The sequence below is a fragment of the Acinonyx jubatus genome, chromosome B2 (assembly GCF_027475565.1).
Source record: "Acinonyx jubatus isolate Ajub_Pintada_27869175 chromosome B2, VMU_Ajub_asm_v1.0, whole genome shotgun sequence".
Lineage (NCBI taxonomy): Eukaryota > Metazoa > Chordata > Mammalia > Carnivora > Felidae > Acinonyx > Acinonyx jubatus.
This window is the reverse complement of record NC_069385.1, coordinates 34,271,725-34,284,458: the sequence shown is the minus strand read 5'-3', so window position 1 is coordinate 34,284,458 and position 12,734 is coordinate 34,271,725. Positions and strand designations below refer to the sequence as shown.

Sequence of the window (12,734 nt, the reverse complement as noted above, 5' to 3'; positions counted from 1 at the left end):
TCAGCAAGATACTATTTTTAAAAATCAAATTGGTCAGAATTGAACAGAAAATAAGTGTTTTGGTTTAGGTGCATGGAAAGTTTATTTTTTTCGTGTATTTCCTTGTATTTTTCTTCATGTGTAGCTGGTAGGAACAGAACGTATCTCGGCCCCTAAAGAGCAGTTTGGTGAAGCACAAAAGTCTTGAAGGTTGTTCACCCTTTAATTCAAGAATCTCAGCCCTAGGAATTTATGTTAGGAGAATTAACCAAAGGGAATATGCAAGGATAAAAACTATAAGGAAAACATAGCAGTTTATAGTATTTAAGATTGCAAACAAGCACAGTAAGATGTAGGTAAAGTAAATTACTCTATATGATGGTAAATATTTAAGAAAAATATTTAATATTGGCAAGTGAAAAAACTCAGGTTGACTGTTCTGTATGATGTCTGGTATTGTTTTTTAAAGAATATTACGGAAAGAAACTTAACCAAAATAATGACAGTTCTTCTCTTGGGGTGCTAAGATTATGAGTGATTATAAATGATTTTTTATAATTCTAAATGAATTATAAATGATGAGGTTTTTGGTGTGGTTTTTTTTTGTTTTGTTTTTTGTTTTTGTTTGTTTTGTTTTTAGTTACCTGGCTTCAGGAACACATATTAATTACTGTAATAGTAAAAAAAAAAAATTAGATTAACTCTGATTTTACATGTGAGAACGTTTTTGACCTGGAGAGGTCAAGTACTCTAAAGTGGGTAATTCAGTTAGTTAATAGGAAAAGTGTGGACTAACTTTTTAGTTAGCCAAATTCTCTTTCCAATACAACATCCTCGTTGTTTAACACCCAAAACAGAGCTGGCTATGAGGCGTTGACAATTATCTTTTCACTGTTAGTGGTATAAATTTCATAGCTAAAGGTGAACCACTGAACACGTACCTGTGTGTTTATGAAGTCCTCAAAAGATCAGCGAACAGGTGACGATGACCCAGTTTCAGGATTCATCAGACTTCTGAGACTATAAAAAGCTTTCATCAGTAGGAGTTTTTCTAATGCTGTGGGAGATGACGAAGCAAGAATGCCTATCTTTATTATTCAGGAGGAGCAAGTATATAGAGACTAAGTCCTTAGCGCAGCTTAATATTTTAAGTTTCTCGGGTATAGAATCAACTCTTCAGCTAAATAAGATCAACCTTTTAGGCTACATGATATAATATATTTTATGCCTTAAGTTATTACAGGTAAACATTTTAAAACACTCATGTATTTCACCAGATGCTGAAAGAAAACAAGCAAAATGTTTTTGCTCTCATCTGTATGTTCTGGGGAGAGTTAGAACATACTACAGGCCCCGTCCCTCCCCACACTCACTTCTGCTTCCTCACAGGCAAGAACTTTCTTTTTTTTTTTTTTTTTTAGCTGCTGCTTCTGACATTTTATTCCTAATTTTCTGAAATAATATCTGTGTTCTGCTGTTGTCTCAGCCCCATCAATTTTAGGTCCAGTGTATTTCCTTCCTGTTAGGGTAGTTCTGGATTAAGCTCTTACCATATCCGTTCCTTCACTGTATCTTTTCACTAGCGACTTCACATGTTTCTAAAATGTTTTCTCAGTCTTCTGTATTCATCTTCTCATGAGTAAATAAATCCCGTTGGCTGCTGAGCAGAACAGTTTTTTTCTTATGACATTTTTTTTTTTTCTGGAGTCAGTAATTTCTTGTGTTTTGGTTTTTTAAATTTTCTGTGCTCATAGAATCAGACGTTTACAAGTGCTCCAGTAAATCTGATGTGTCTTTCTATCAAAAGCCCAAGTGTATTTTTTTTTAAATGGTTATTTATTTTTGACGGGGGGCGGGGGAGGGAAGGAGAGAACGAGCAGGGGAGAGGCAGAGAAAGAGAGGGAGAGAGAGAATCCCAAGCAGGCTCTACACACTGCCAGCACAGTGCCCAACCTGGGGCTTGAACCCACAAACCTTGAGATCATGACCTGAACCAAAATCAAGAGTCAGATGCTTGACCAACTGAACCACCTGGGCGCCTCCAAGTGTATTTTTAATAAGCCTTCTGTCTGTATCTTTTCTTTCTTGACTCTTTTTCCTACAACTTAGCAGTCGCCTATGGTCATCTGGGTAGTTCTCTAAGCCTTATCCTGAACTTTCATCCTGAGACTGCTCTTTGCTGGCAGACTATGTTGTGCTTTTCTTTCTTTATTTCTCTTTCTTCCTTCCTTCCTTCCTTTCTTTCTTTCTTTCTTTCTTTCTTTCTTTCTTTCTTTCTTTTCTTTCCTTTTCTTTCTCTCTTGCTTTCTTTCTTTATTTCTGTTTTTTTGAATCACATACTTGTTTTTCTTAGTGTTCTCTTATCATGTTGAAACACATCTTTTTGTAACTTTCTAAGAAAGGGTATATGAAAAGCATCTGCTTTTGGCTCCTTGCACATCTGGAAATATCAATATTACTAGTCTTACATTTGATTCATACTATGACTAGGTGTAGAATTCTAGGTAGGGAGCCATTTTCCCTCAGAAATTGAAAGCCTTGTTCTGCTGTCTTCTCACATCCATATTGACTGACCTTAGACCTCTAAGGCCATACCAGTTGTTCTGCTCTGGGTGAGTAGTCATGCAGAGTACTCAGGCTTTTTACTGTGGAGTTTCATGTCCTCCAGTTTTTGCACATGTTTCTTGTATTACTAGTTGATGACTCCCTGTTGTCATCCTGTGTCTTCTCTTCCTGGAAGTCCTGCAGCTCTGGTTGTTAAACCTCTTGAATTGACCCCTTGATTTTCTTATACTTTCTTTTTATGCTTCTCTGATTTTTTTTATTCTACCTGTTTAGAGAGATATCTACTCTATTTTTCGAAACCTAGGTTGCTTTTTTTAAAAACTTTTTTAATGTTTATTTATCTTTCAGAGAGAGAGAATGTGTGAGCGGAGAGGGGCAGAGAGAGAGGGAGACAGAGGATCCAAAAGGGGCTCTGTGCTAACAACAGAGAGCTGAAGCCGGCCACTTAACTGAGCCACCCAGGCACCCCATGTTTTAAAAAATATTTTTATGTTGCATTTTTAATTACAATTCTGATTTTTTTAATTTTTGAGAGTTTTTTCCTATTTTCTAGTCTCCTCCCCCTTTTTAAATGGCATCATCTTTTTATTTCTTGAAGCACTATTGTTTCTTATCTGAGGATACTAGTGATGGTTTTTCTTCTGTCCTCTGCTTATTTCCTCCAAATTTCTGCTGTCATATTGGAGCCTCTCCTCAAATATCAAGTCCTTGACTGACCGTCTGCATTAAGAAAAGGCACTCATAAAGTTAACTGTTTTTCATGGGTGGGACTTACAGCAGACTTCAGCAGACTTCACTGTAAGAAAGCAGAAGAGCCAGCTTTTTCACAGGGACGTTCCCATTTGTTGGCATCTGGGTCCTTCTCTGGAGCCTGTCAGTTTCTGCCAGAGTCCTCCCTGGGGAAGAGTGAACGTGGCGGTCGCTGTGCGAGAAAGAGAAGGGCTGGGTGGGAATATACGGCTCTTGGTTGTACAAGTGCCTGTGCTTTCTGTCCAGCCCATTGCCCGTTCAGGTCTGTTCTAGAATTGAGAGCCTTGGGAATTTTTTTCTCTACAAGATAAATGTCTGCTCTTTGCCTGGGTTGTTGAAGGGGCAGTTACCATGGTGGGTGGAGTGGGGGAGCAGCCCGAGGGCGTGTAACTACTCCATATTGACTGTAAGTCAGTACTGCTGTGTTTCAGGACCCTTCTCTCCTGTGTGCTGCCTCCAGAGTGAGTCCTCCTTGGGGTCTGCAGCCAGTGGGCTCCAGGCCTGTTCTACAGACCCCTGGGCTGTGACCCACCCACCCTGTCCTGTAGGTCAACACTCCTCCTGTTTCCGCCCTCCACACACATCACTGTCCCTTCTCACCTGTCAGCCACTTTTCTTCTCCATTGGTCCTTCTGGCTTTATACCTTTTCAAATATAGCTTTAATTTCAGAACAGATTGGAGATAAGCCCCGGGGTCTAAAATGTGTTTTACTGAGTTGCCTTTCACATGAACAGAAAATCCAACCAAATCTTTTTTCTCTTTCCTTTTTTTTTTTTTTTTTTTTTTTAAGGAATAGTGTGCTTTCTAAAATATTATATGTCTCATTCTTGGTAAGCTGTCAGGAACATGTATTAAGGTTTGATAAAGGGTCCAAATGATGCTTCTGGGTGAAAATGTATCCAATTTCCTAAGCTATAATTTTAAATATGTGTGAGTAAGTCTTTTTCACTATACTTCGATCCATAATCCTCTTATTTTCTTTAGAATTTTTATTAAATACATCATTGCTGAATTGCTTTTATGTATAAGTATACTTAAAGTGGAACATTTGTATTATAAATATTTTGTGTGTCTTTTTGGGGTTTGTAAGATTTTTAAATATTTCATGTTGTATGTTTATCTTCCTTCCTTGTTGTTATTAGGCATTTGATTTCTTTTCAAAATAGTCCCCAGCAAGAGCAAAACTATCACTTAACATTACTCAAGTGTCTGATTTTTTGTTTGTTTAAAACTTCTTAATATGTCAGTGCCTGAAAAGTAAAAGTTACAAAAGATGAAGTTTAAAATTTTTTTTAGTATTTATTTATTTTTTATTTTTTTTAATGTTTACTTATTTTTGGGAGGGAGAGACAGAGCATGAGTGGGGGAGGGGCAGAGAGAGAGGGAGACACAGAATCTGAAGCAGGCTTCAGGCTCTGAGCTGTCAGTGCAGAGCCCGACGTGGGGCTCAAACCCACGAACCTGGAGATCATGACCTGAGCTGAAGTCAGATGCTCAACAGACCAAGCCACCCAGGCACCCCGAATGTTTGTTTATTTTTGAGAGAGACAGAGACAGAGTGTGAGCGGGGCAGGGGCAGAGAGAAAGGGAAACAGAATCCAGAGCAGGCTCCAGGCTCTGAGCTGTCAGCACAGAGCCTGACACTGGGCTCAAACTCGCAAACTGCGAGATCATGACCTGAGCCGAAGTTGGACGCTTAAACAACTGAGCCACCCAGATGCCCCACGAAAGATGAAAGTTTAAATCAATTATTTCATCTGAGGTTCTACAGTGAGAATTTCGATTAGGATTAATATCAATGTTTGCATATATTAATTTTTACATAATTTCAAATAGCATTTTAAGTATATTTGGTACTTCTCAGAATTTTATTGTTACCTCTGTTCATAATATCTAAACTAAATTTTATCTCTGAAATTGAACCCTTAAACTATTATAGTTCTCCAGATTGTCTACCAACCTAGATTATAGAAGGTATTAGATTTATCTATAGTATCTAAAGTGTATTAATCCTAGACAGATGACTTCTCATTGCCAAACTGAGATGTCAGTTTTAATGAAAACTAGGAAACATTGTGGCATCATCACCAGATATGATAGATCTACCATAAACATTTTTAAAGGTATGTGTGAGGAAACTTTAAAAATAATCCTTTTATTTATGATGATATCAACAGTTTTAGGGACTATATCGATGTACAATAATGTACTATTTATATACATTGGATGCAGAACCAATTGAGCCCCCAGAAAAGTTGGATGCCGAACAGATTGAGCCCCCCAGGTGCCCCAGTAGTATACAATTTGATATCCATGGGTCTCAGTTCTGAGTGCACACCAGAGTTACTTACAAGTTGAGTAAACGACCTCTGTGTGCCTAGAATCCAAACCAAAGCTGTGGATTAAAATCTCCTAGGTAAGCTCAGCACTTTTTTTTTCTTTTTCCTTTATTTCTTCTTCCTTTTCATCATAGGTAATTCTGAAATGTATCTGGGGTGGAAAACCATTTATTTCTTAGGACTGAGTATGTTTGCTGTAGGAAGATACCTAATTTTTAAAAATTTAGCGGTTTATATACGACAAATGGAACATAGGTTATGTGAACATTGATTCCAATATAAAAGAAATGGAATTTAGGAATAGTAAGATTGGAAAACATGAGAGTTTCACATTTCTAGTAAAATAATCACTTGATTAGCTGAGAATTAGAACATTTAAAACTTACTAAACACTCTAAGTTGTGTCTGCTCGTTTATTGATGGCATTGATAGCATAAATGGATATTTTTACAAAATTACCATGAATGTCATTCTCACTGTTAGTTGAACACTGTTTTTGATCAGGGGAAAGGAAAGGGTTACTTTGAGTTAAGCACTTTTTTTTTTGTTTTCAAGTGTTTATTTTTGAGAGAGAGAGAGAGAGAGAGAGACAGAGTGTGAGCAGGGGAGGGTCAGGGAGACAGGGAGATACAGAATCCGAAGCAGGCTCCAGGCTCCGAGCTGTCAGCACAGAGCCTGACACGGAGCTCGAACCCATGAACCGCGAGATCATGACCTGAGCCAAAGTCTGATGCTTAACCAACTTAGCCACCCCAGCACCCCTAAGTACTTTTCTGTAAGTGCTGCTTTTATATTCAGTGTATGGGAAGATGATCAATTTTATTTGGGTCCTTGAATTTTAGGTTTGGTTACTCCTCCTAACTAGCTGTGTGAACTCTTCTTCTCTTTAAGATAATACGTGTGGTTTCTTCCAGGTGTGGAATTCAGTGGGCTTTGATTCTAGGATTAATTGATTTCTAAGCTTGAGAAAGTGGATTCATTGCAAAGGATGTTATTTTAAATACGCACACACACACACACACACACACACACACACACACTTTAACAACTCTGTTCTATTCTGTCATACAAACATGCCATAATTTAGTTAGCCAGTCTCCTCATGGTAGATACTCTGGTTGTTTTCTACTACAATGAGTTGGGTTATTGAGGTTATTAAGTCAAAAGTGATATATTTTAAGTGACTGTTGTTGCAAATAACTCTCTAGAAATACTTGCCAGTTAATACTTCTGTCAGCAGTCCTTGAGAAAGCTTTTTATGCTCATACTCACCAGCTCTGGGAATCACCAAGATGGAACATTTTTGGCAGGTTGAAAGAATTGCATCTTGTGGTTTTAATTTGTAGGGTTTTTTTTTAGTTATAAGTGAAATTGATTATCATTTTATATTTTACTAATCATTTATATTTAGTTTCTTATTTATGAGCAATTTATATCTATTTTTCATCTTTCTATTGGGCTTTTAATCTTCCTATGTTGATATATGATATTTGGATAAATTAAAGAACAGAGTACATTGTGACATATATAATAACTGTGTTTTTCAAGTTTCTCATGGATCTTCCTCCTTTTCTGTGGTAACATTTGCCACTGTGAAGTTTTAAATGTTCATGTAGTCAGGGGCGCCCAGATGGCTCAGTCAGTTAAGTGTCCGACTTCAGCTCAGGTCATGATCTCATGATTCATGAGTTCAAGCCCCACCTCAGGCTCTGTGCTGACAGCTCAGAGCCTGGAGCCTGCTTTGAATTCTGTGTCTCCCTCTCTCTCTGCCCCTTCCCCACTCACGCTCTGTCTCTCCCTCTCAAAAACAAATAGACATTAAAAAAATTTTTTTTCAATGTTCCTGTAGTCAAATTGAACAGTCTTTTATGAGTTTTGAATTTGGTATCTTGCCTACCATGGTTTCCTACTCTGAGATTACATACATTCACTCCTGCATTGTTCTGGAACTTTTATTCAGTTTTACATGTTTGTATTTTTTATCTATCTGGCATCTGTTGTCTTGTTAGTAAGGGATTCACAGACTTAAAAAGGTCTAGCTGGCAAATTTGATGTAATAGTGAAATATATATAGCCTTTCAGTATATCCTTTCATCCTAAAAAATAAAATACATGTAATACTTAAAAGACACATAGCTGATCCTTAGTGACCCTGCCTGAAACACCAATGGCTCTTTCACACGGTGGCTGGTAAAGATGGCTCCGACCACCATATAAAACGTCTTCGAGAGATAGTGTAATTATTTCTGAGAGAAAAAAATGATACTTAGACATGCATTTGATGGAGAGATATTTTATAAACCAGGTGTATTTCTAATAGGACATTGAATTTGTTTAAACAGACTTAAAAATATATTTTTTTAATGTTTATTCCTTTTTGAGAGAGAGAGAGAGAGAGACAGAGAGACAGAGTACAAACAGGGTGGGGGGGGGGTGGGGATAGAGAGAGAGGGAGATGCAGAATCCGAAGCAGGCTCCAGGCTCCGTACTGTCAGCACAGAGCCTGATGCCAGCTCGAACTCATAGACCATGAGATCCTGACCAGAGCCAAAGTCAACCACCCAGGTGCCCCTGTTTAAACAGCCTTTTCTTATGTGGATCCTGAGAAACTTAACAGAAACCCATGGGGGAGGGGAAGGAAAAAAAAAAGGTTAGAGTGGGAGAGAGCCAAAGCATAAGAGACTCTTAAAAACTGAGAACAAACTGAGGGTTGATGGGGGGTGGGAGGGGGGGGAGGGTGGGTGATGGGTATTGAGGAGGGCACCTTTTGGGATGAGCACTGGGTGTTGTATGGAAACCAATTTGACAATAAACTTCATATATTGAAAAAAATAAAAATAAAAAAAATAAACAGCCTTTTTAGCATAATTCTGGGAGAGTTGACATTTAAGTGAAAGGTACTCCTGCCTTTCTCCTCTCCACTCCCATCCTCCCTCCCTTCCTGATTTATTTGTTACTTAAGTAATATTTATTGGCTCTTTGGTGTGGCTCATATGAAGACGTTATGTACTCATAACTCGTTGTGTGTGTGTTGGAAGACACACATATCTATAAAAGTACCGCTGGAATGATGTCTTTGGCAAGACATTTATTGACGAACAGATCATTTGAAGATAGGTCGAAAGTCCCTTTTTTGGCATAGGGGAAATGAAGCAATTTAAATAAATTTTAAAAAAATGTTATTTGGTATTGAATCTACATACTTTAGAAGAAAATAAAAATGGTTATATGGTGGCTAGAACTTTAATGGTAGGAATTTTCTATGAATTGTACTGGTAATTTCCTTTTGTTTCCAGGTTCACTTTGACGGCTGGAACAGCTGCTATGATTACTGGGTAGATGCGGATTGCCCTGATATTCACCCTGTGGGCTGGTGTTCAAAAACCGGGCATCCTCTTCAGCCTCCTTTGAGTAAGAGACGCAAGGATAACTTAAATTGAATGTTTCCATTTTCTTATGTAGGGTGCTTAATATTTTCTTTGCTCCTGTCGTTTTCTTTCTACTGTTTTCTCTCCTGTACGTTTGTTCTCCATGAATCCTGTTCTTCTTCCCACATTTTCCATTATGTGGTAGTCACAAAAACATAAAAGAAAAAAAAATAATGTTTGAAAAGCACAGTTTATGTAGATTTTTAAACTTTTATTTAGAAGGACTCATCACCTTTCAAAATTGGTACTGAATTTTTGGAAGACAGTTCTCTTAGGCTATTAAAGTCTAATGTATCAGTAGTGGCTTTATACTGTAGTTTTGCAAAATGTTACCATTGGGAGAAACTGGACAGAGTGTAAAAGGGCTCTCCCTATCTATTGTTGCTTAAAACTGCATGTGATTTACAGTAACCTCAGTGCAGAGTCCCTTTAAGTTCAATTTTTTTTTTTTAAATGTGCACTGGGAATTTGACATACTATGATTTCAACTTTGAAGGAAAGCATATACATTGTAGCAGAAAATATGTAGAAAATACAGTAGATTATCGTGGGGTTTTTAAAAGTTTAGTGTGCAGTCCCCTGTTTTAGTGGCTTCACTTGTTTCCAGGTTCATGTGCAAGCTGCATAAAAGTAAAGAAATCCACATGCATGCTGTTTGTTGCAGTATATTTAAAATAACAAACCTTGGAAACAAAGATTAGTTAAATTCTGGTGCACTCATGATACAGACACTGTGCAACAATCATAAAGAATATTATCATTGAGATGGAAAGATTTTTAAGACATGAAGTTAAAGACCAAAGAAAAAAATGTTTCAGAATAGTGCACATTGGTGCTATCCCTGGTATGTGACAAAATGATACAAGACCAAAGACTTGATACATGTGTATATATACATTCATAGAGGTATATATGGGAATGCTTAGAACAGAGTCTAACACATTACACAGGGACATAAGTGGTCAGCATAAGGGAGCATTATAAAACACGGAGGGGGTAGCATGTTTGAAATTTTCAGTGTACAAGTATTCGTAAACTAATTATGTTATTTACTTGAAGATCGTTTAGCATCTCCTCATTAATTCACAATTAGGTATTTCTGGAATTTATAGCCTTGATAGAGGGTTAGATCAAAGTGTACCATTTCGCTGTTGAAGAAAGATCAATAGTGTGAACAAAAGCATAGGGAAAAATCTTTAAAGACTTTTAAGATATTTGTAATTTTTGTTTCACAGCCTTTGGTTAACTTTATGCCCCTTCCTTTCTCTTCTCGCTTTTTCTTCCCCTTGCTTTCTTATAGGCTCCTTAGAATTAATGGAAGCTTCAGAACATGGCGGATGTTCAACCCCAGGATGTAAAGGGATTGGTCATTTTAAGAGAGTGAGACACCTGGGCCCTCACAGGTATGTGGTGCTGCCACTGAAGTGGGAATTCCTTACGTGGTCAGATAGAGAGTGCCTGTCCCACCTGTGTATAAGATCGTGGTTTCCATGCATGCTAAATACATGTGAGGTAGTTTTCTATAAAAAAAAAAAATGTGGTTACCATGGTGATCCTGGAAAAACGAGGAGTATGTCTTTAGTTAAGTGTTTCTGGGAGAAAATGCATTCACAGTTTAAAATAGGTTTGCTCTAGCTATTTGCCTTTTCTTGATAGCCAGACTAGTTGTATAGATACTTACCTTCTGAAAGAGTCACTCTGGGTTGACTGTTAATAATGAGAAGAGGGCAGGCCCTGTTTGGTAAAATCTGGTATGATTGGGGGACGCAACAGTTTGAATAATGAGAGTTGAGATTATCACAGATTATCAGCACAGATCACAAGAAGTACAGATATGAGTAGTCAAACTATGCACTGATTCAAAACAATATTTTTCAATATTTTTCTCTGACCCCCTCAGGAACTTCAAAAAGAAACCAAATTTATACATTAGAAATTTGATGTACTGTTTAGGCAATGTGGGGGTCCTTGCAGACATTTAAAAATATATTACTGAACACTGAGGTTTTCAAGGAACAAAAGCATCACCTGTTTAGAGATGTGTTAAAATAATCCTTTGTCAGTGTAAATGTTCTAACTGCAAGTTAATTGGATTGCCTAGTGAGGAAGGGGATCCCTTGCTTATCTAGTTTGTGCCCATTGTGAATCCAGGTCTTTTGAAAAATCTGAAGATTGTGCTGCCTGTGCCTCCAGGAGTTCATAGGAATTGTAAAATGGGTGTAATTATTTTCTCCTCTTTCTTTATTTCATCTCTGCATCCTCAAATATTGCTTATCTTCCTTCTGCAACACTCCTTGTGGGGTTTATATGGGATTCAGTCTGTTCCAGAGTAAATAGTGTGAACATAGGGTGCTGATTACATTTGCAGATATCCATTTAAAAATCCCTTTCAGTGTTTGTATAACTGCAAACCTGGAGTTACATGATTAGTTGGAAGAGTGTTAAAAATGTCGTGTCTTAAAAGTTTGTTCAGTATTGCTGAGTGAAGGTGGCTGGATTATTTTCAGACATGTTTTAAGTCTACATGCCAGAAATAACTCATTAGCATGCTAAATTTCCATTTTATACTAATAAATTATTTCCTGCAGTAAATACTTTTGAGTCTTTTTCAATAATAACTCATGTTTATTGAGCATGTATTTACTCCACACGGCATATTGCTGTAATTGTTTTACAAGTATGAATAACCTTCAAAAAACCCCTATTAGTTTTAGTATTATTTTCTTCCGATTTTTTTTATGTTCATTTATTTGTTTTGAGAGAGAGAGAGTGCTTGTGTGTGCAGTGGAGAGGGGCAGAGAGAGGGAGGGAGAGGGAGAATCTCAAGTAGGCTCTGCGCCCACAGCACAGAGCTTGATGTGAAGCTAGAGCTCACAACTGCGAGATCATGACCTGAGCCGAGATCAAGAAGTCATACAGAGAAAGACAGATACCGTATGTTTTCACTCTTGTGTGTATCCTGAGAAACTTAACAGAAGACAATGGGGGAGGGGAAGGAAAAAAAAAGTTAGAGAGGGAGAGAGCCAAACCATAAGAGACTCTTAAAACTGAGAACATGGGGCACCTGGGTGGCTCAGTCGGTTAAGCGTCCGACTTCAGCTCAGGTCATGATCTTGCGGTTTGTGGGTTCAAGCCCCGTGTCGGGTTCTGTGCTGACAGCTCAGAGCCTGGAGCCTGCTTCAGATTCTGTGTCTCCCTTTCTCTCTGCCCCTCCCCCACTCACACTCTGTCTCTCTCTCTCGAAAAAAAAAATAAATAAACATTAAAATTAAAAAAACAAAACAAAGCTGAGAACAATCTGAGGGTTGTTGGGGAGTGGGAGGGAGGAGAGGGTGGGTGATGGGCATTGAGGAGGGCACCTGTTGGGATGAGCACTGGGTGTTGTATGGAAACCAACTTGAAAATAAATTTCATATAAAAAAAAAAAGTCAGATGCTGAACTGACTGAGCCACCCAGGGGTGCCTTTTCCAAATTTCGATGAGGCCACTGTGGCACTGGAGAGATAGCTGGTGTGAGGGGAACAGGGAATGGCACCCAGTCTATCTGTGCTGTTGACCACTGCCCTCTGGCTGTCTCACAAGGCACTGCTCCATGAATTAGTTATAGACCCAACCTTCAAAGAACTCCAGGACTAATGGAAATATGAAAGCTACACAGAATTTAATTTAAAC

At 38.1% G+C, this 12,734-nt stretch overlaps 1 protein-coding gene across 10 annotated transcripts in view; it reads left to right on the top strand.

The window, feature by feature from the left end:
- The window catches only part of L3MBTL3 (L3MBTL histone methyl-lysine binding protein 3), a 127,704-nt gene that overhangs the window by 72,553 nt on the left and 42,417 nt on the right, over positions 1 to 12,734 (top strand). For all 10 annotated transcript variants that reach the window (XM_015072736.3, XM_015072716.3, XM_027056924.2 and 7 more), the window contains 2 exons: positions 8,931 to 9,045; positions 10,363 to 10,465. In XM_015072736.3, coding sequence (XP_014928222.1) covers positions 8,931 to 9,045; positions 10,363 to 10,465 — 218 coding nt within the window. The remainder of the gene's footprint in view (positions 1 to 8,930; positions 9,046 to 10,362; positions 10,466 to 12,734) is intronic.